Consider the following 24198-nt stretch of genomic DNA (forward strand, 5'->3'; position numbering starts at 1 on the left):
TCTGTACCACCTCTACAACACTGTCGAACTGTCAGAAACTGCCATGCAGTGGTTCCAGGCCTGCCTGCCTAGGAGGACAGAATATGTTTTGGGTAGGTATACAGGATGTGTAAGTCCAGACTGCACTCTGTCACATGTGATGTTCTGCAAGGGTCGGCCCGCGGTCCCATACTGTTCATCACTTTCTTGCTACCCCTTGGCCACGTCATCAGCAAGTATGGGTTGTCCACTGCGATGCTGATGACACACAACTATACATCAAAAACTGCTGCAAACCCCTGTGTAGCTCTGGCCCATCTCACCACATACCTTGAGGTGAAAAGATCATGGATGAACAACAACTTCCTCCAGCTAAACAGCAACAAAGCCAAAAGCACCCCTTGTTGGCAGTCCTCACCAGATCCGCTCCTCTCCTATATCCCAGTTTACATTCAACTGCCAGGTCATCACCGTCTCCTCCACAGTCACCAACCTTGGAATTCAGTTCGACCCACAACTGTCCTTTAAACATCACATAAAACATCTGTGCAAGACTTTATTTTACTACCTACGTAAGTGGACTTTGTCCACTTTTAACCCTCCCAGATGCACAGAAACGTATCTTGTATGTCGCCTTTTTGCCATGTCTCCAAAACGTGCATACACAAAGGTGCCGTACCGGTGGTACCGGTCAGGTTGTGATCATATACTTTGCATCGAAAAAGGCATATGCAACTTTTCGGCCCTGTTTTGTGTGTACACACATACTCAAATACGAAATACGATTTACTTCAACTTTGCCTTGGCACCACTTACTTCCAATTTAACAAATGCTTCTACAAGCAGAAACATGGCTGTACCATTGGCTCACCAGTCCGCCCCATTGCGGCCAACTTGTACATGGAAGAAGTGGAAAGGAAAACACTGGACACCTTTAGAGAAACCAAGGCCAGCCACTGGTTCAGGTATGTTGTCGACATAAGATCAAAACCTGCAAAGTAGATTAATTTTCCAAACACATCAACTGTGAGCAGGGGAGGACGGAAGCCTCAATATTGTGGTCTACAGAAACCAGTATCTACTTTTCGACTGCCATTACCCACTGCAACACAAGCTAGGGTCATCACAACACTCAAGGACAGAGCGGAGAATATCCCCACCACTGACAACGGAAGACAGAAGGATCACAAAAGCCCTTTCCAACTATGAATATCCAAACTGGGCCAAATCTGCCAGGAGAAGGAGGGCCGAGCCTGAGGATGTAAACAGGAGATTCAAGATTCATATGTTCATATGTCATATGAATAGTAAAACAGGCAGTTATACTATACAATGAAATTCTTATTCTGTTCATTCTCCCAAGAAAAGAAAGAAAACACAAGAAAAAGAATAAGAACATAAGAAACATATATTACCAATAAATTAAGCAACAACAACAGAAGAGACATTAATACAGATAAATAATACAAATAAATAAATAAATAAATAAATAAATAAAGTGCTATGAAATAAAGTGCGTGTGTTGCGTGCGGCGTGTGTGAGTGCTTCGTTGAGAAGCCTGATGGCCTGTGGGTAAAAGCTGTTTGCCAGCCTTGTGGTCCTGGACTTCAAACTCCTGTAGCGGTCAGACGGTCAGAGTGTGACTAATGAGTGTTGTGGATGTGTGCTGTCCTTGATGAGGTTGTTTGTTCTGCGTAGGACTCTAGATTTATAAATGTCTTGCAGTGAGGGGAGGGCTGCCCCAACAATGGTCTGTGAGGTAAATGGCTGGAGTGCCTTCCTATCACGTGTTGTACAGTTACCGTACCAAACAGTGATGGAGGCTGTAAGTACACTTTCGATAGTGCATCTGTAGAAGCGACTAAGGATTTTGGTGGAGATGCCAAATTTCCTCAGTCTTCTCAGGAAGTACAGTCTCCTTTGGGACTTCATAATTTGTTAGGTGTTGTGAGACCAGGTGAGGTCCTCACTGATGTGTGAGGTTTTCACCCTCTCCACCTCAGTCTCATCAATAAACAGGGGTCTATGCAGCTCCTTTTCCCTTGTCTTGGGTCGATGATCATCTCTTTAGTCTTATCTGTATTGAGAAGGAGATTGTTATCACGACACCAAGCTATGAGGTCTGCCACCTCTCTTCTGTATGATGTTTCAACACCACCAGTGATCAGGCCGATGACTGTAGTGTGATCCACAAATTTAATGATGCTGGTATTGTTCTGGGAGGCCACGCAATCGTAGGTGAAGAGCGTGTAGAGGAGCGGACTCAGCACACACCCCTGTGGGGTCCCAGTGCTCACAATTCTTGGGTTGGATGTGCGATTGTGGACTCTGACTGGGGCCTGCCTGTTAGAAAGTTAAACACCCAGTTACAGAGGGAGGGTGACAGGCCAAGTGTGAGGAGCTTATCTGTGAGTTTGTGGGGGCTGACTGTATTGAATGCAGAGCTATAGTCTATAAATAGCATTCTGACGTATGTGTTCTGGCCTTGTAGGTGAGAAAGGGCTGTGTGGATGGCAGTGTTGACTGCATCATCAGTGGACCGGTTCTGGCGATATACAAATATAGAGGGTCCACAGTTGCCGGGATGCTCTTTTTGATGTGGGTCATCCTTTCAAAGCACTTCATAACAATAGGAGTGAGTGCTATAGGGCGATAGTCATTCAAGCAGGTCACGTTGCTCTTCTTGGGTACGGGCACTATGGTGGTGGACTTAAAGCAGGTCGGTACAGATGCTTGTGCAAGCGACAGGTTAAATATGGCAGCAAGCACATCAGCTAGCTCTGATGCGCAAACCTGAAGTGCACGGCCTGAGATGTTGTCTGGGCCTGCTGATTTTCATGGATTTGTTTTGTTCAGAACCCTGCGTACATCAGCTGATGTCACCATGAGAGGTGAGTCCTCTCAACAGTACAATCTTCCCTCCCCGCTGCAGTTTTAAACACATCCCAGTTTGTGCAGTCAAAGCAGTCCTGAAGTACTTGATCAGTTTCTTCAGTCCACACTTTAACAGCTGTACTTACAGGGGGGAGCTTGCTTGAGAAGTTGTCTGTATGTTGGATAAAGGAATATGCAGATGTGGTCGGCCTTTCCAAAGTGGGGTCTTGGAACAGCCTTCAAAGCACCTTTCATGTTGCTGTAGACTTGGTCCAGGATGCTATTTTCTCTCAAGGGAAAGCTTACATGCTGGTAATATTTGGGGAGAACAGTCCTGAGGTTGCAGTGGTTGAAATCGCCAGATATAATGAATACAGCGTCCGGGTGTTTGGTCTCGTGTTTATCAATGATGCAGGATCATCAGTCATGCAGGAGGCCCCGTGCGTTAGCGGTGTTAGCTTGTGGTGGAATGTAAACAGCAGTTAAATACACAGCGCTAAACTCACGAGGCAAATAAAAAGGTCTGCATTTTACCATAAGCAGCTCAATGTCCTGCGAGCAGTGCTTTTCCATCGTCTGTACGTCTATGCACCACCGTTTGTTTACGTAAACACAGACGCCGTCACCTCTGTGTTTACCAGACGCTAAAGTCCGATCACCCCGATATGCGGCAAATGTTTCCAACTGGATCGCCGAGTCCGGTATATCCTCTGTCAGCCAGGTTTCTGTGAAGGTGAGCACACAGCATTCCCTGTTCTCACGTTGAGCTGTAATCCTTGCTCTTAGTTCATCCATCTTGTTTTCAAGAGAGCGGACATTGGCTAGCAGCAGGCTTGGTAGCGGTGGCCTAGTCGCTCTAGCTTTTAGCCTAGCATGCAGGCCGCCTCTCTTGCCTCGTTTCCGCCTCGGATGCTTTGCTCGCCGGGTATTCAGCTCACCAGGCCCACAGGCTGCTGCGTTCTCCCGGTGCAGAATAAAGCCAAAGTCTGAGAGGCTGAATGAAAGAAAGGAGGCGAAGTGTGGTGACACCTTACAGCACGGGTAGGGAACCTATGGCTCGGGAGCCAGATGAGGCTCTTTTGATGACTGCATCTGGCTCTCAGACATTTCTTAACACCATAAAATGTGTTTATTTTAATTTGTTTTCCTGACATTTTAAAGTAAAACATTACAGAAATCACAGTGTTAAAAATAACATTAAAAGTGTGCATTCTAATGCATTTTAATCCATCCATTTTATTTTCTGGCACGATGCCAGCTGTCCTACCCATGTTTTCCGTGTCAGACACCAAAACTTGATTATTATTGGGGTTGTCCCTCCTTTAAATCTTCCTTAAATATACACACATTCGGTTGTATTCGGTGTTAAAAAATACGATATGGCTCTCACGGAAATACATTTTAAAATATGTGGCTTTCATGGCTCTCTTAGCCAAAAAGGTTCCCGACCCCTGCCTTACAGGCTGGTTTGTCAGAGAAACTGAGAAGGATTTTTTCCATTCACAACATACAGTGGTGTGAAAGTGTTTGCCCCCTTCCTGATTTCTAATATGATTTTCATGTTTGTCACACTTAAATGTTTCAGATCATCAGACAAATGTATATATTAGTCAATGACAACACAACTGAACACAAAATCCAAACCTACATGGCCCTGTGTGAAAAAGTGATTGCCCCCCAAACCTAGTAACTGGTTGGGCCACCCTTAGCAGCAACAACTGCAATCAACTGTTTGCAATGAGTAACTTGCAATGAGTTACTTCCGGCGTTGTGAAGGAATTTTGGCCCACTCATCTTTGCAGAATTGTTGTAATTCAGCCACATTGGAGGGTTTTCCAGCAAGAACAGCCCCTTTAAGGTCATGCCACAGTATCTCAGTAGGATTCAGGTCAGGACTTTGACTAGGCCACTCCAAAGTCTTCATTTTGTTTGTCTTCAGCCATTTAGAGTTGGATTTGTTGGTGTGTTTTGGATCATTGTCCTGCTGCAGAACCCAAGTTCGTTTCAGCTTAAGGTCACAAACAGGTGGCCGGACATTCTCCTTCAGGATTTTTTGGTAGACAGCAGAATTCATGGTTCCATTTATCACAGCAAGTCCTCCAGGTCCTGAAGCAGCAAAACAGTCCCAGACCATCACACTACCATCACCATATCTTACTGTTGGTATGATGTTCTTTTTCTGAAATGCAGCGTTATTTTTACACCAGATCTACACACCTTCCAAAAAGTTCAACTTTTGTCTTTTCAGACCATAGTATTCCCAAAGGTCTCGGGGATCATCAAGATGTTTTCTGGCAAAACTGAGTCGAGTCTTAAAGTTATTTTTGTTCAGTGGTGGCTTTTGTCTTGAAATCAAATCAATCAATTTTTTACACAGGCCATGTAGGTTTGGATTTTTTTTATCCCTTAAAGAAAAGTTTCATTTAAAAACTGCATTGTGTGTTCAGTTGTGTTGTCATTGATTAAAATTTAAATTTGTTTGATCTGAAACATTTAAGTGTGACAAACATGTAAAATGGAGGAGTGCAACAATGTCCATTCCATTCCATTCCATTTTCCTCCGCTTATCCGGGTCCGGGTCGCGGGGGCAGCAGTCTCAGTAGGGAAACCCAGACTTCCCGGTCCCCGACCACCTCCTCCAGCTCCACCGGGAGGACACCAAGGCGTTCCCAGGCCAGCTGTGAGACATAATCCCTCCAGCGTGTCCTAGGTCTTCCCCGGGGCCTTCTCCCGGCTGGGCATGCCCGAAACACCTCACCAGGGAGGCGTCCGGGAGGCATCCGGACTAGATGCCCGAGCCACCTCAGCTGGCTCCTCTCGATGTGAAGGAGCAGCGGCTCTACTCTGAGCTCCTCCCGGATAACCGAGCTCCTCACCCTGTCTCTTAGGGTAAGTCCCGCTACCCTACGAAGAAAACTCATTTCAGCCGCTTGTATCCGCGATCTCGTTCTTTCGGTCATGACCCAAAGCTCATGACCATAGGTGAGGGTGGGAACATAGATCGAACGGTAAATTGAGAGCTTTGCCTTCCGGCTCAGCTCTCTCTTCACCACGATGGTCCGGTACAGCGACCGCATTACTGCAGATGCTGCGCCGATCCGCCTATCGACCTCACGCTCCAACCTTCCCTCACTCGTGAACAAGACCCCGAGATACTTGAACTCCTCCACCTGGGGCAGGACCTCATTCCCAACCCGGAGGGAGCAATCCACCCTTTTCCGACTGAGAACCATGGCCTCGGATTTGGAGGTGCTGAGTCTCATCCCAGAAGCTTCACACTCAGATGCAAACCGTCCCGGTAAACGCTGCAGGTCACAGCCAAATGAGGCCATCAGGACCACATCGTCTGCAAATAGCAGAGATGAGATCCTAGTGCCCCCGAACTGGACTCCCTCGACACCTTGGCTGCGCCTAGAAATTCTGTCCATGAAAATTATAAACAGAATCGGTGACAAAGGGCAGCCTTGGCGGAGGCCAACGTTCACCGGAAACAGGCTTGACTTACTACTGGCAATGCGAACCAGGCTCCTGCTCCGATTGTACAAGGACTGAATGGCACGTAGTAGCGCGCCACCAATCCCATACTCCCGGAGCACCCCCCACAGGACACCGCAAGGGACACGGTCGAATGCCTTTTCCAGGTCCACAAAGAACATGTAGACCGGTTGGGCAAACTCCCAAGTACCCTCCAGGACCCTTGCAAGGGTGTAGAGCTGGTCCAGTGTTCCGCGACCAGGACGAAAACCACATTGCACCTCCTGTAGCCGAGGTTCGATTAACGGTCGTACCCTTCTCTCCAGCACCCTGGAATAGACTTTCCCAGGGAGGCTGAGGAGTGTGATCCCCCTATAGTTGGAACACACCCTCCGGTCACCCTTCTTGAAAAAGGGGACTACCACCCCAGTCTGCCAATCCAGAGGTACTGTTTCCGACTTCCACGCAATGTTGAAGAGACGTGTCAGCCAAGACAGTCCCGCAACATCCAGAGCCTTGAGGAATTCAGGGCGAAACTTGTCCACCCCCGGAGCTTTGCCACTGGGGAGCATTTTGACTACCCCAGATACCTCAGCCACGGTGATGGAACTGTCCGCGTTCGTATCCTCAGTCTCTGCTTCCTCTATGGAAGGTATGTCAGTGGGATTGAGAAGGGCCTCAAAGTATTCTTTCCACCGCCCAACTATATCCTCAGTCGAGGTCAGCAGGCTTCCGTCCCCACTGTAAACAGTGTTGACCGGCCACTGCTTCCCCTTTCTGAGGCGCCGGACGGTTTGCCAGAACCTCTTCGAGGCCGACCGAAAGTCGTGTTCCATGGCCTCACGGAACTCCTCCCACACCCGAGTTTTTGCCTCGACCACCGCCGAAGCCGCGTGCCGCTTGGCCTGCCGGTACCCGTCAGCTGCTTCAGGAGTCCCACAAGCCATCCATGCTTGATAGGACTCCTTCTTCAGCTTGACGGCAGCCCTGACCTCTGGTGTCCACCATCGGGTTCGGGGCTTGCCGCCACGACTGGCACCGACCACCTTGCGGCCACAGCTCCGATCGGCTGCCTCAGCAATGGAGGCACGGAATAGAGCCCATTCGGACTCGATATCCTCGTCCTCCCCGGGATGCAGGAGAAGCTCTGCCGGAGGTGAGAGCTGAAGACTCGACAAACAGGAGACTCTGCCAAACGTTCCCAGCACACCCTCACTACACGTTTGGGTCTCCCGGGTCTGTCCGGCATCCTCCCCCGCCATCTAATCCAACTCATCACCAGGTGGTGATCAGTTGACAGCTCAGCCCCTCTCTTTACCCGTGTGTCCAAAACATGCGGACGCAGGTCTGATGATACGACTACAAAGTCGATCATAGACCTGCGGCCTAGGGTGTCTTGGTGCCATGTGCACTTATGGACATCCTTATGTTGGAACATGGTGTTTGTGATGGACAAACTGTGGTTCGCACAGAAGTCCAACAACATCACACCGCACGGGTTCAGATCGGGGAGGCCGTTCCTCCCAATCTCGCCCCTCCAGGTCACACTGTCATTGCCCACATGGGCGTTGAAGTCTCCCAGTAAAACGACAGAGTCACCAGTTGGGGTGCTCTCCAGCACCCCTCTGATGGACTCCAGGAAGGCTGGGTACTCTGAACTGCTGTTTGGCGCGTACGCACAAATGACAGTCAGGACCCTTTCCCCAACCCGAAGGCGTAGGGAAATGACCCTCTCGTTCACCGGGGATGACTCCAACACAGAGGCACCGAGCCGGGGGGCTATTAATAAGCCCACACCAGCTCGCCGCCTCTCCCCTGCAGAAACTCCAGAGTAGAACAAGGTCCAGCCCCTCTCGAGGAGTTTGGATCCAGAACCCAAACTGTGGGTCGAGGTGAGTGAGACTATATCTAGTCGGAATGTCTCAACATCTCTCACAAGTTCGGGCTCCTTCCCCGCCAGAGAAGTGACGTTCCATGTCCCAAGAACCAGATTTGGCCGCCGAAGACCCGGTCGCCTAGGTGCCCGCCCTCGACCGCCACCCAAAACGCAATGCACCGGACCCTTATGCTTGCCCCCGCAGGTGGTGGGTCTACGGGGGGGAGATCCCGTGTGGCTTCTTCGGGCTGAGCCCGGCCGGGTCCCACGGGTGAAAGCCCAACCACCAGACGCTCGCCTGCGAGCACCTCCCCCAGGCCTGGCTCCAGGGTGAGGCCCCGGTATCCCACTTCCGGGCAAGGTGCGGTCTCTCCTCGTGTGTTTATTCATACGGGTCTTCTGAATCACTCTTGGTCTGGCCCTTCACCCAGGACCTGTTTGCCTTGATAGACCCTACCAGGGGCATATAGCCCCAGACAACATAGCTCCTAGGATCACTCGGGCACACAAACCCCTCCACCACGGTAAGTCGGTGATTCACGGAGGGGGCAACAATGTCTACATTGGTAAAACCAAACAACCTCTACACAAACGTATAGGAACAACATAGGATCACAACATCTACATCAAATTGGACAGGCCCTCTCTGAACAGAGGAGAAGGTTTACACTATCACCTATCTTCTGCTTACAATCATGTCCTAACATCTCTACCCCAAAGATTGTCAAGTTCTAGGCGAACAATGGCCTCTAACAAGTTGTTTTGCCTCCAGCCAGGTAAACAACCTATCGCTATTGCAAGAGTCGTTCACAGACCACAACCACCACCAGGGGACATACCCACGAGGGCCATATAAAGAGGGGAACTCCACAACTAAAATGTAGAACTGAAGAAGCCTTTTAGATTAAAAATAAAACATCTTCAACCAACAAGAAGAGTACAGTTCCTCCATTCAACCCTTTTTTCTTAAGTCATATATTACTAAAATAAAGTAAAATAACACACTTCAACATAGTCAGTCCACTCCATCGCATAGTGATTGAGCTTTAAAAGACCTTGAAGGTTTATCCACCTGAAGGGATAAAATATCAAATACGCAGAATTACTTTTCAACAGTAAGAGGGTAAAAATATATTTCCTCGCAACAAGCAAGATGTCATCCACCAAAAACACACAAACATTCTCGCTTGAAACAAAATATTTTAATGGAGCTCTTACAAACAACACAAATCAGTGTGCACTCTGAGGTCTGCATGAAAATATCTCACTTGAAAAAAAGGAATGAGACATCCTCCTCCTTTTCTTCCTCTTTCAAGGTGCCCCTTAGTGGTCACTTCTCAATGAGCGAGTCCAGCTGCTCCTGCAGTGAGGCCAGCTGTTGAGAACGAAACACAGAGGTGTCATCCAATGGATGATTAACATGGTGGCCATCAACAATATGCACTGACCACTTAAAAGGTTAGTCACAAGTGTGCTTCATGAATCCTTACTTGTTCCATCTCCCGCTCCTCCTGCTGAATGATCTCATTCAAACACGCTTCAAATCGGTTCTAAGAGACAAGAGAGAACCAAAGACTTGTTTAAATCCATGGATGCAGTACACCTCGTTTCGTTTTGATGGCTTTATATATATGTATGTGTGTGTGTGTGTGTGTGTGTGTGTGTGTGTGTGTGTCACACTGTCTCGACCACTTGGAATGCCAGTCAGAGACAGCTGACCTTTTTCAAGCAACTGTAACAGTAATGATAAGGGAAGGGACACCCGAAACGGTGGGCAGAAGGAGCGTTAAATGGCACAGCCGTGTCTGCGCCATGTCCCATGAGCTCAGTGACTGACTGTGCTCCACTGGAACCTCAGACGTCCCACAAAAACCATTCCACTGAACCAATTTTTACTATAAGAAATCATAAAACTAGAAATAATCTATTCCAGAGTTAAACTGTGGCCATCATGACACCAGGCAATTTGTTTTGACATTCTTCACTGTTATGCAAGTGTAAAAGTAAGTTAACTACAAGTTACCTTGCATGTACATTGCACTATAAGTCTTTCAACTTAGTGTTGTGCGTACCAAACAACACACCACATTGCTAATATGCAACTATTGTCAACGTATGGTTGACTTATATTGTACTGAGCAGCCAGGAGAACATACATTGTTATGCTACCACGAGGTAGCATATTCAGTTTCTATGTTTATCATCACATTTTCTCTTTCCCTTGTGTAGTGCTACACAAACAAGCCAAAGAAAATGCAAAATACTGCTCACTAAGCTGCAGTCTCACAGAAATGCTGACAACATGCATGATGATAGTTTCAAATTCCAAGTTTTGTTTGACTTTTGAGGCAATGTTGCATTGAACTCCAAACTTTTGTGTAATTTTTGCAGAATTGGACTGCTCCTATTATGTACGTCAGTATGTGTGTGCACGCTCACTTTGAGGGCCTGGTTTTCCACTTTCATGATCAGCTCCTCCTGTTGTTTCTTTCGGGCTCGTGTCTCCTGAAGCTTAGCCTTGATGCTGTTGATCTGCACCTGGAACTCCATCACTGCAAGGGACAGCGCAGAACAGAGTGCTGCTTTGTAAAAGGTGAATACAATGGAGAGACACTATGGTCATTTTCACATCGTTTACAGTCTAGGGACGCACGCCCGGCTTTGCTCACTGAGCCAATGTGATGTCACAAATGGAGCTTATTGGGGACAACAAATCCATTTAAAAAGGACGTGACCCGGCAGGTTACAGTACTAAAAGGACAGCTAAATGAGGCTGCTCAGGACTCTACACTGAGTGGTCTTTAAATTACAGAACAGCAAAGGCCCACTACCTCACACATGCACATACAGGGCCCACATTGGGGGGGAAAAAAAGAATAAAAGTTGCAATGATTTACGACATTTTTCTGGTAATATTAAAACTTTATTCTCATAAAAAAGGACTGTTTTATCTCAATAGTGCAACTTCATTCTCACATTGTTTTTATTTTAATAATGATTTGAAAATGTTGACTTTTATAAAAAAAAAATCTTCAGCATATCTATGTGAAATCAAATTATGGAATGGACTGAGTAAAGAACTCAAACAATGCATTAAAATGAGCGATTTCAAGAAACCGTACAAGCAATTGATGTTTACAAAGTACAAGGAAGACGAGTCCTGAACTACTGAGTACATACAATGCTATGCTAACCACTCTTGCACTTCCTACTAACTCTTCATTTCTTTGAGAGTACCGTAATTTCCGACTTTTTTCTGAAACGTTGAACACTGCGTCTTATACAGTAGTGCGGCTAATTTATGGCTAAGTACTAATCAAGGAGGTTATTCAACAGGATTTGGCATCCACTTCCGTATTATGCCCTGGGCGGGTTTGGATGCCTTTATAGGGGGCAGAATACAGAAAAACTGCATTGGAAACATGCCCTCGGCACACTTCCCAGCCATTAATTGCTCAAATAGATGGTCCAAAATACCAGATTTGTAATTTTTCAAGTTCCCCAAAAACAAAGACAAGTATATGTGATAAAAACGTTGTAGATTTATTACACTGGTTGTAAGTACTTTTAAATAAAATTTCTGTTGTTGCTTATAGTCATGAAAAAATAACCTGACTTAACTTGGAATGGTAATAATGAATTAGTGGAATGGTAATGAATGATGCCATAGGTATGAGTGGTCCTACCAAACACTTGCATTTTGTTATTGTTTAATTATATAAATACTAGGGATATCACGATCCACATTTTTTGGCTTCCGATCTGATACCAACCTTTTTTTGTTGTTGTTTTTTTTTTTTAAATAAACATATTTTGTTACAAACATGAATTTGTGGGATTACACAGCATGACCAACAATATTGTTTGGCTTTGGTAACAAACCTTTGTGAGTCAGGGCCTTAATCCAATAAAATATCCAATAAAAGATAACATTAGACAAAATGGGCGTGCAAAATACTTTTAGGGTAAGACTAATCATTTGACCTGGCTATAGATCAATTTGTGGTGTGATTTAGAATAAGATTTTTTTTAACAAACTCTCTTAGGGCCCTATGAAATATGTTCTATTTTTCCCCAAATTCCGTTTTCTCTGTTTAAATTTTTTACAATTTTGTTTTTTTGCCTTTTCCACTTATTTTACCAGCATAGAATGTGTGCTATTTGGATTAGTGACACAGATGTCACAGATGTAATTCCAATCGCGTTATTAATGTAAGATATTTTAATGACACCCTTATTTCATTTACAAAATTAGCCAAATGTGACAAAGAGCGCTCTTATTTTGAAGGCCGGAATGTGTTGTGTGTTGAGAATGGCAATTGACAGTTGATACGTGCTGTGTGCAAGATGAACGCGCCTCTCGTCTTTTTTCACTCACAGCCTTCACGTCGTCAGTGGGCGATGTAAAATGGTCCTTACATAAAGCAGTAAAACACAACACAGTGAAATGTACTCATACAGCCTGAGTCACGCACAAACATACACACGCACACATACAGCTGCACTAGCTAAACTAAGCGAACCCCACTAGCTTTCATTCACGCTCCGTAACAGAGGAGTTTTCAAGGTTTTTCGCTGCCGTTCCGACATGTTTTGTAGTGTTTGTGCGGTCCCTATTATCAACCAGCGGTTAGAGTGGCACTTCCAGTGCGAGCTCCCTACACCATGACGCAGTAGTGCGGGCACAGTGAGAGGGAAGTACCGCTGTAGCTACGGAGCCGAACATCCAACGTGAAACTAACTTCACCATGGTACACCACGGACATGTCTACATGTTTGTGTTGCGTTTTCTTCTTCTTGCGGGTGGCGTGAGTCGAATGGCAACCACCTTTGAGGCGCATTACTGCACTTACCGTGTTGGAGTGTAGCTCAGAGTTATGAATGTGATACGGCAACCGGATCGGCCCGATCTCGTGGCGGAAACCGATATTATCCAATCTTCACAAATACAGCAGATTGGCAGTCAATCCCGATCCTTAAGATCGGATCGGGACATCCCTCATACATACTGAATAATATATAATAATAATAATAATAATAACAATAATAATAATAATAATAATAATGTTGCTTGTTAAGCCTTAGTAACACGTAAGGGAGGAAAAAAAATAATAATAAATTGTTATTTATTTATTTTATCAATAACAATTATTAGAATTATATTATTATTTTGTATGTATGTTGATTAAGTGTTGGTAACACTGAAAGGAAGGAATAAAGTAAATTAAAGAAGGAAAAAGTTTCTTTCATACCGCTGTATGCTCGTCCTGTAACTTTATTTTATACTCAGTTCAGAGCTAGTGAATACATTATTCTATTGGCCACCTAGCCCCGCCCACCTGTCTTGCCCCCTATCATGGCGGACTTTCAGCTCCATGCTGTACTTCACTCTGTTCCATTCATTTGCGGCGGAGTTGTTTATCCTGTTCATAACTCAACAATGTCACGACATCTCCTGTATTCAGCACTGTCATGAGTTAGAGTGCTGCTCTGCTGCCATCTTATGGTCTCTTGTTGCAGCGCACCTGCCCACCTTGGGGAGGAGCTCAGACACACCTGTTTTCAATCTTCGTTGGACTACTTTAGCTCTGCTTCCATGTTCAGTCATTGCCGGATTGTTTCCCCATGTTCACCTGTTCCATGCTCATGTCCTGTCCTGTATGCCTTCCCATGTTTCTGGCCTCGGCTAGTTCCTGTAAGTACTACTCGTGCAAGTTCCTGTCAGCCTTTTTGCTACAGTCTGTTGCTATTTTCAAGTTCTCGCTCCTGCGCAGTTTTTCTATTGCAGTGAAGTTTTTGTTACCTTTCTCTGCTAGTTTTTCAGCAGCTACCTTAGTTAGCATTTTTTTTTAATCTTTCTGTTTCCCCTGCCGGTTAGTTGTGCAGCGCCTTTAGTTACTATAGTGTCATATTTTTGTATTGGAATAAACCTTCGTAAACCTACACCGTTGTCTTCTGCATCTTGGAATCCGGTTACCGGCTGTGTGCCACCCCGTGACAAGCACTCCTGCTAATTGTTTAAATACTGTGCCGCTTGCGAGTCAGTGAGGAAACAATAGCTCTTTCTTTGGCAGGAGCCAATCACAAGCTATCAGTGCACCCACGACGAGCTTGTCAACCCTTTGAAAATCGCAGGAGGTCATTATATATAACAGTCTGACTCGTGGTGTCATCTTACAAAGAACACTGAGCTCATCACACAACAACTTAACACTGTTAAATGTATACCCAAGAAATATACAAACACGTACCAATACGAGTTTAAAATGGGGAAAAAAACCCTAAGTTTTCCCATAATGCATTATGTTTGAGCAACGCATTCATTGGTGATTGCCGGGTGCTGCAATGAGCTCAGCCTCCCTCGGATGGATGGATGGCCACATCCATCCATCATTTTCTATGCCGCTTGTCCTCCAATGAAATGATTTGCTCAGACGAAATGCATCATGGGAAAGCTTAAAAAAAAAAAAATCATTTTAAACTCTTATTGGTACATGTTTGTATATAGGTATACCTTTTGAGTGTTAAATTGTTGTGTGATGAGTTTAGTGTTCTTTTTAAGATGACACTGAGTCAGATTTTTATATTGAGTAATGACCTCCTGCAATTTCAAGCAAGCTTGTGAGTTTTTTCATAGCTCAGGATCAGCTCCTGTCAAAGACAAGAGCTGCCTGGTTCTTACGGACACGTGCGCACCACAATATGACATTTTATGATGTGGATATGTGCAGATTATGTACTGTATGTACTCATCTGATTTTTCCTCTAAATTTTGTGGGTATGGATTATGGTGTGGCTTATACACCAGAATTTACAGTACATTGACAGTACATTGTTTGTACTCACTCATCATCCAACTATGTTTCTGTCAACTTACTAATGTTTATCAGTGATAATTGTATAGTTGTTATTATTCATTATAAGTTACATAATTTATTTACATTGATTATAAACCTTGACTCCTTATACTGCCATATAATTTTCCTATGTATTTTAAAATTGGCAAAGGAAGGGAACAAATGTATTGTAATTGACGTGAGAGCTTTGCTTCTTCCTACTCCTTTTTAGACATGTGAAACTGTGAATTGTACTATGTGATTCCAATGTAGCTTGTATGCATGCTCAAAATAAATTAAACCATTACCATGGTGAAGACTGTGGCAGTGGTCGTCAGCTGCCATGTGTGGCCGTGAAAGTGAGACTTCGGGCTATCCACACGAAAACATTTTCAGGTCAAAATGACAAGGCATTTTATCGTTTCAGCCTCTCATCCACACGGAAAAGGCGTTCTGGGTGCCCTGAAACGGTATTTTTTGAAAACTGCTTCAAGAGTGGGAAAATCGGACAACGCTGGTTTACTGTTTCTGTATGGACAAGCATTTCACTGCTTTTTAAAAAAAAAAAAATGACATCAGCGCCCCGTCACTGTGAACTGAGCTTTGAAGACAATCTAACATATCTGAATATTTCAATGTCATAACTCACCGCAGTCAACATTCTCCCAGTATTTTCTTGTCTTCTACTCCCAAAATGATGCACATGTAATTCCACTTTGTCATAAGCCTTGGAAAGCGAAAGACGACGGACTTATGCATGCGTCTATAGGAGTGGTCTCCGTTTGTTCTTGTGACAGCTACTTTTACAAAATGAAAATGGCCAAGAGCTACTAATTTTTGTGACATTTATTTTCATATCTTATTTTAACTGAAACAAACGAATAGGATTGTTTTCCAAGAACATTAACAAAATTTTGGTATCCAAAAGTCACATGTATTTCTTTCTGGTGTTCTCACATTATTAACTTGAAAACCTGAATGAAAAGCAGGCCCGCGTGTGGTCATGGGGGGCTACGTGCTACCCGCACCACAGGCACCGTGTTGTTGACCCCTGTTCTGTATGGTGTGTCACGTGGTTCCGGATGCGTGTCTGTTCACAGCGTAGGTATGTCTTGTGTATTACATCGTTTTCACTCAGTGATCCGTTCCTGTCTTGATGCAACTATTTACTAATCCGGGACAGTGTGAACACAAATTTTTTTCAACCTGCCAAAAAAAAAAAATAAAATTTCAATCTCGGGAGCGTTCTCGTGTGGACAGGGCCTTAGTGCTCGAAAAACACAACAAAGGCCAGTTAGGTATGATGTCACAAGGATCCCAGAGACATTCACAATTGAATTGCAAAACAGTTTCAGCTGAGCTGAGCGCTGATGCTCATCAGAGACCTGATAAGTGACGACTGAAGTAGCCCCCCTCAAGTCTGAGGTCGAATGGGCTCTAAAGGAGATCAAGGGAGGGAACGCTCTTGGTGTTGAGGGGCTACCAATAGAGGTGTGGAAGGCTACTGGTCCAGCCTGACTCAAGTTGCTATGGAGCGTCGTGCGTCCACATATAGGAGCTCAAGGAGTGGCCCGCGGAACAAGCTGACTTCATAGAGGGCAAAGGTACGAAAGATTGATTGATTAAAGTTTAACGACACTATCAACACAAAGTGTCATGTAAGTGTCTGGACCTTAATGTGTAAAGTTATTAATGACAAGAATGTTTCTCAGAAGTGTAATCTATCAATTTAATTAGGAAGTAAAGCTTGTAAGATAGAAAATGTGAACTACTTTTCCGGGAAAAATTCCATACTTTTTTCGAACATAGAAGCAGGTTTTTTAACGTTCAAATGGTGTGGCTCTTCTTTACACGTGACCGACGGCTTAAAGTCTCCTCCGAAAGACTAGATAATGAATAAAATGGCATACCAAAGAGCCTGTTTCCATTATCTAAAACCTAATAAAAAGATGTATTTCTTTAAGAAACTCTATGATGCATGATCGCGAAACTTCGCTGAACAATGTTTTCAGATCAGGAACATTATATAAATTGACATGGATGTGAGCAAACTCTGCATTCAAGAAGAATATGTTTAATTGAGAGTGTACAATTACATGATATACAACGGGGAGGATTTTCTGCTGCAAGTAAATAGGAGTGTGATAAGCGAGAATGACCAATTTGAATACGAGTTAGCACAATGTCTTCCCGTCGCTTAGCTAACGGGATTGTAGTATGGGCTGATGTTGGTAGAGTTTATTACCGAGATTTAAATCCCATGACGCTTGCCACTTTATTTTTATGTAGTCATTAATCTTTGATTTTAGATCTGTATAAGGTATCTTCATTTCTGTTACAGCCATATTAAGGGCCTCTTTTGCTAACATATCAGCTTTTTCATTCCCTTTGATGCCTATATGGCTTGGTATCCAAACGAAAACTACCAGTTTAGACAATACACCGACTTTGTGTAATGATTCTAGTAAGTGTACAATATAGGGATGTTTAAGATCCCTACATTGTAAAGCCACCAGACTAGACAGAGAGTCTGTGAAAATAAAATGTTTTCCATCAGTGTTTTGTATTATACCCTAGGCCATTTTCAAAGCCAACAACTCGGCAGTGTATATGGAAGAACAGTCTGGCAATCTAACCTGTTCTTTTATTGTGCCACTAATACAGGCTGATCCTACTTTATTGTGATCTTTTGATCCATCTGTATAGATAGCATTGTAGTTCCTGTATTTGTGTCTTATTTCTCCGAATCTATCGAGGTAGACCACATCACTTGTAACACCCTTTTTGAATGTTGTTAATGTCAAGTCAATTAAAGGTTTACTGACAAAAATACGAAAGAAAAAATCAACATCCGGATGTTAATTGAAAAGTGTAGGGAGTGTCGCATTCCCGCATACATGTGCTCGGGCACCAAGTAGCCCCCCACAACCACATGAGGCACCCGCAAGCCTGCTTTTGGTTCAGATTTTCAATTAATAATGTGAGAACACTAGACTGAAATACATTCTGAAATACAAAATGTGAGTTGTGGATACCAGCATTTTGTTAATGTTCTGGTAAAACAAGCATATTCGGTTTGTTTGGGTTGAAATAAGGTATGAAAATAAGTTTGAAAAATCAGTAACTCTTGGCCATTTTCATTTTGTAAAAGTAGCTCTCGCAAGAAAAAACAATGGAGACCGCTCGCTGCTCTAAGGCATTTGACACTGTCAGCCTGTGGAGTAGAGCCCAACCGATATGGGATTTTTGGGGCCGATACCAATATTGGGGGCTGAAAGAAAGCCGATAACCGGTATACGCAATCTTTTCTTGTGAAATTATACATTTTTTCCTGGTAATATTTCAACTTTATTCTCATAAAAATAGGACTGCTTTCTCCTCGCTCCCTCCACCCAGTCACAGTCATATGACTTTCCTCTCATACCATTACAGCTTTATGATGTAAATACCAGCTTTATACTGACTTTATTCTCAGAAAAATAAGACATTTTTTCGCCACAAGACAAATGTATTTATAAGTTACCACCACCTTGTCATAAAATTATTACTTTATTTTGAATTGTATTTTTTATATTTCAATATTTATATTATATTTTTAGTTATTTTTTCGCTCAAATTGTTTCAGTTTGGCCCAAATATGCAAGTTGTAACTCTTGGTGTAAAAATAACCTGCATTTTGAACATACAGCTAAAATACAGTATGACCAGCAGAACCGTTTCATCATCATCACCAGCCAGACCTGGACACATGTGGCTAAAGCGGGCTTCTGTTGATGAGCTGACTGACAGCTCCATGTGATGTGGAAGGTGGTGGCAAGCTGTCAGGCCCAGACAGCTGTGTGAGTTGTAACACCTGCCAGTGCTGCTTCTCTGCAGGCCAAGCTGCTACTGCACTTAATTTAAGCGAATGTCGGCCTGCACTTTTCAGTGTGACATCTGACCTAGAAAACTCTGATTTGATTTAAAAGTCCAGACAACCGCCTCAGTTTTGTGTGTGTCTGTGCGTGTGTGTGAGGTCAATCTCTGCTCTCTAACAAGAAAAACCCTCTCTCTTACCTATATGGTTGTTTCTGTCAGACTCATGCTGCACAGGATCATCCAGCTTGTCTTGGGCTAGATCATCTTCCGTGTCCATGATATTTAAGTCCTCGTCCTCGTGACGGTCCACTTCGTCCTCCTCGTCCTCGCTGGAGCTGCTGATGTCGTTGAAGATCTCCCTCAGCTCGTCACGTTGGGCTGTAAAGAGTTATCATCCATGCCTGGGATTGTATACTAATACAGTCAAGTCAGCTAAATGTGAAGGTTATTTACCTACATATTCAAATGTTCAAATGACTTTATAAGGTAAGCGTATAAAAACGTAATCTGTTGGGCTGTCTCAACTACTACACAAGCCTGGAGTCTTAAAATAGCAATCCTATTATTATTAGTGTTAAGGGGCTTTTTATTGAGTTTATTACTTACTGGAGGATCCGTGACCCATCTTGTGCCCTGATGTGCCCGGTGAGGAGTCCAGATTGCCCAGAGAGCCATGCTGGTCTGCATCCTTCAAATCATCCTCCACTATTACTTCCCACCCTGAGCATTACCAGTCATGTCAAGGTGTCTACAACCTCATTTGTAATCTTCCAAGAAGACAAAAAAGGCACATGATGCTTCAAATAATGAATAGAGGTGGTGGATGTTACACACCACAAGTTTGGAGAAGACATACTTGGCAACTTCACCTTCCTCAGCAAAGCATTTATCATCTTGGAGGTGTTGCCAGTTTCCCAAGAGAGGGGCTCATGCTGTTTCACAATACATTCATGTTTCTCATCAATGAACCACAGCTCACCAGTGCCAGCAGCACGCGTGTAGCCCCGGACGCTACCACCACCATGGCAAGACACAATTACCTTGCTACTCGCTTGTGTCGCCAGCTTTTCAGACAATAATTGCTGTGTTGAGTCATTTTAGTGGATAGTACATCTATACTGCTATACAAGCTGTACAATGACTACTCTCAAGTATATCCAACAAGTTTGTCCCTTGAGGATATACAATTGTGAGGGTTGTACTTTTGTGAGATACTGTACAGATAAAAGAGTAGTCCATCTTGATTAGTAAACAGCAAGTTAGTTTCTATTACCTATGACCCAGCATTTTTGCCCAAGAGTTCCTCATACTTGCCACTGGAGTCAAACCAGGTCAGTGGCGACCTGCTTGGAAAACCGGTTTTGCCATTTGAAGATAAGATGCTGTGTGACATGGCACACAACCAAGTTTGTTTTCTTCTTTGCTGCTTGTCATGGCAGAGACACACGCTTGCAGATAAATGAAGGATACGAACACTGACAGCTTCAGCATCTGTGCTCAGCAATCGCTTCACCTCTTTTTCCACGTCAGGAGATTCAATGTACTGTAAGACAGAAGGGGGGGTGGGGAGTTGGGTTACATGTGGGGTCAGGCATTCCCTCCCTCGTCGCTTGGAGCAGCTGGCCATGAGCCAGCGAGCACATTAGCGATTAAAAACAGAAGGCGGACAAATTGATACGAGTCAACACTGCACCTTCAGGGAGATTTATTGTATGGAAAAGTTGAAATGTAGGGCTCACAGCACTGACTCTTTCACTATGAAAGAAGCAAGAGTAAAATTGTGGGGTTTTTTTGCTTTGCCTTTGAGACAAACAAAGATGGAAAGGCTTATTTATATGTAAATATAAAGTTAACTAGAGCTCCTGTTAGAAGAAATGTAAACGTCTGCCTGGGTAAAAGCCAAAGGAGATGGATGGATGCTAAAGTGACAGATGGGCAAATGAGAGGGGGAAGAGCATATGGAAAAATTTCCAAACCTTCTTTTTTGCAGTCTTACGAAATCGCCTCTTGCGTGTGTTCTTTAGGGGACAGGTGACTGAGAAGAAAAAAAAAGACATTAGTGCAGCCAAAACGGCCAAATTAAACTTTGCAAAGACTTGCTAAGAGATTTAAAAGATGTGGCATGTACACATCTGTCTACTTACTGCCGTGGTTCCAAATGAATTTCTTGTCCTTGTCTTTGTCCTTCTTCTTACTTTTGGGATCGGTGCCAGTGGGCTCCTCTAAAGGAGGGTACAGGTCTCCATCTAGTGTACACACAAGCATCTAACCAGCGGAGAAGAGGGAGCGAGGGACTAAATAACATGTTTAAATTGAATTCCAAATACAATGCTGCACTACCTGGCAGACGTCTGCTGTCTTATAGAGAGTCTTCTTGTCCACCGTTTTGAGAGATTCAATGATACAAGGCAGATCCACTAGTTTGCAAGCCAATGGGACACGGTCGACTCTAACGATGCCATGGCGACCATCCGCTGTGAATTGATGTACAAAAGGTGACTCATTTAAAAATGTGATCAAATGCAGGAACTGAGAATCCAGTGTCTCTATGTCAGAAGAATTTTTAACTCAAACTACAACATTGAGGAAAAATATGCTTCTAAATTTGCCCATGTACAGTGGTGTGAAGAAGTGTTTGCGCCCTTCCTGATTTAATTTTGCATATTTGTCACACTTAAATGTTTCAAATCATCACACAAATATAAATATTAGTCAATGACAACACAATTGAATACAAAATGCAGTTTTTAAGTGAAACTTTTTATTATTAAGGGTTAGCCCCCTAAACCTAATAACTGGTTGGGCCACCCTTAGCAGCAACAACTGCAAACAAGCGTTAACTTGCAGAGAGTCTCTCACAGCGCTGTAGAAGAATTTTAGCCCGCTCATCTTTGCAGAATTGTTTTAATTCAGCCACATTGGATGGTTTTCGAGCATGAACCGCCACAATACTTTACTGTTGTTTTTTTCCTGAAATGTGGCGTTACTTTTACGCCAGATGTAATGGGACACACCTTCCAAGAAGTTCAACTTCTGTCTCGTCAGACCACAGAGTACTTTCCCAAATGTCTTGGGGATATTTTCTGACAAAACTGAGATGAGCCTTTTTGTTCAGCGGTGGTTTTTGTCTTGGAACTCTGCATTGCAGGCCATTTTTGCCCAGTGTCTTTCTTATGGTGGAGTCATAAAAACTGACCTCAACTGAGTCAAGTGAGGCCTGCAGTTCTTTGGATGTTGTTAGGGGTCTTTTGTGACCTCTTGGATGAGTCGTCACTGCCCTCTTGGGGTAATTTTGGTTGGCTGGCCACTCCTGGGAAGGTTCACCACTGTTCCATGTTTTCGACATTTGTGGATAATGGCTCTCACTGTGGTTCGCTGGAGTTCCAAAGCTTTAGAAATGGCTTTATAACCTTTTCCAGACTGATAGATCTCAATTAATCTCAGTTAAGTTATGTTTAAGCAGGGGAGCAATCACGTTCACACAGGGCCATGTAGATTTTTTTCTCCCTGAATAATAAAAAGTTGAATTTAAAAAACTGCATTTTGTGTTCATTTGTGTTGTCATTGACTAATATTTAAATTTGTTTGATGATCTCAAACATTTAAGTGTGTCAAACATGCAAAAAAAAAAAACAACAAAAAAATTCAGGAAGGGGCAAAACACTTTTTCACACCACTGTACTTCAAAAAATTGAATTGCCATCATTTATAGGATTAAGTCTGGGCATGATTAGTTTTTCCTTTATTTGTGGTGTTCCGAGGCAGGTGTTAAGAGAAGAAGAATGTGAGCAGAGAAGATTACACATTTTGTTGTAGTGGTTAACTTATTTTTACACTTGCATTGGGGACTCTGAGATGCACTTTGGCATTCCGCCTTCATCATTAAAGTTAACACTAAGTTTTTTCTTTGCTAATAACTGTGGTTAAATTATTTTTACGCTGGTATAAGATTTAGGAATGTTAAAATGTTACTGAGAACATTGCCTATATAATTTATATCACCAACATCACTATCACCAAGCGATAGTGACCCTGGAGCACATTATTCCTATGGCTAAATGTTTCGAAACGTTTAAAAATCCAAAGAAATCAAACAAGTTAAATGTCTAGTGATCAATCCAAAAAGCATGTATGTTTCTTGTATCTTAATTTATATTTAAACGGAACTATCCCAAACAAAGAAAGTGACCTACGGTGCAACTCAATGGTGAGTCTGTCCTTCATGTTCATACTGCTAGACTGTGCAATCCTCCTAACTGTGGAAGCATATTCCTAAAAGGAAGAATACTGACAGTTAGTGCTACTTTCATATATTGATGACAAAGCATGAGACAGAAGAACCACCCCTGCTGATTCTCACCGTTGGCAGCCGCAGTACAAACTGATTCTCCAACTCATAAGGAGCATCCTCCTTACTCTTGGAGCCAGCTTTACCAGCTGGAAATCAAGAAAGAATTCGAACTTGTTATGTTTCATCAACACCAAGATAAAACATTACAGCCTGATGTTAATCCAGCACTTGCAACACTAGCCTTACGTTAGCTTAACAAGCTAGCCATTAAACAGTACCTTTCTGTTTCGATGTCATGTCCGTTATTTGTAGTTCAGATGAAATGGTGTAATTATTACGATTTTAAATTATATTAAATATCACTTGTCCCAGTAAACGTGTATTTGCCAAGTTTATTAAAACATCGGCAGAGGTTTAAGTAGAGACAATCATGTCTTCCGTAAAAAAAAACATCTAAATGATGCATTTAGGTACTACTCGGAAATGTGAGTATCACTGTTTCAAAATTTATTGATGCGTAGACTGCACTTGTAAGCTGTATTTTGAAACCTTAAGTAAATTCTACTATATACATGTGATACTTTCATGTTATCATGACATATATAATTGGTATATTTACGTTATTTATTGTCAAGAATGGGACCACGGGGCGTCACGTCATGAAACCCTTTGGAAAATCGTAAATATAAAAGAATACAATGAAGCAGTTACTGTTTTGTCACTTTATAAGTACTATGACATGTTATTTTATTCGTTTACAGGTAGTCTCATTTCATGCTTAGCCTGATACACGTTTTGAATCAGACACTTATGCTTTTATTTTATAGATAAATGTGGCGTATCGAGCAACCTGTGTGTCACTTCCGGTTTAGAGGAACGACTCAAATAGAATACTTCAATGTAAAGGTAGTAAACACATTACTGGCAATGGTAATGCTTTTGAAGCACATTACAAGTTTACATTTTAACCCAATAATTATTAAACAAAATTTGTTTAAAAACGTGTAAAA

At 43.3% G+C, this 24198-nt stretch overlaps 1 protein-coding gene and 1 long non-coding RNA gene across 3 annotated transcripts; one reads left to right on the forward strand and one right to left on the reverse strand.

Annotated features, from left to right (window-relative positions):
- Positions 1 to 3830: 3830 nt before the first annotated feature.
- Positions 3831 to 23654, reverse strand: taf7 (TAF7 RNA polymerase II, TATA box binding protein (TBP)-associated factor). 2 transcript variants are annotated; one of them, XR_008572849.1, is made up of 13 exons: positions 23467 to 23654; positions 23258 to 23334; positions 23091 to 23169; positions 21238 to 21371; positions 21042 to 21162; positions 20874 to 20932; positions 20368 to 20440; positions 19504 to 19617; positions 19096 to 19275; positions 10643 to 10755; positions 9694 to 9753; positions 9472 to 9578; positions 3831 to 3847 (listed from the first exon to the last, which is right to left on the reverse strand). XR_008572849.1 is itself a non-coding variant. In XM_054791703.1 (12 exons), exons 1-12 carry the CDS (start codon positions 23483 to 23485, stop codon positions 9534 to 9536), a joined length of 1074 nt encoding a protein of 357 aa, XP_054647678.1. In that variant the 5' UTR covers positions 23486 to 23654; the 3' UTR covers positions 9384 to 9533. The 2 variants fall into 2 exon arrangements, 1 of the variants encoding a protein (XP_054647678.1); XM_054791703.1 differs by lacking the exon at positions 3831 to 3847 and having other exon boundaries at positions 9384 to 9578.
- On the forward strand, positions 10719 to 14146 carry LOC129189724 (uncharacterized). Its single transcript, XR_008572850.1, has 2 exons — positions 10719 to 10796; positions 13724 to 14146. It is a non-coding gene; the product is annotated as an uncharacterized LOC129189724 (long non-coding RNA).
- Positions 23655 to 24198: the final 544 nt, after the last annotated feature.

The sequence above is a fragment of the Dunckerocampus dactyliophorus genome, chromosome 11 (genome assembly GCF_027744805.1).
Source record: "Dunckerocampus dactyliophorus isolate RoL2022-P2 chromosome 11, RoL_Ddac_1.1, whole genome shotgun sequence".
Classification (NCBI taxonomy): domain Eukaryota; kingdom Metazoa; phylum Chordata; class Actinopteri; order Syngnathiformes; family Syngnathidae; genus Dunckerocampus; species Dunckerocampus dactyliophorus.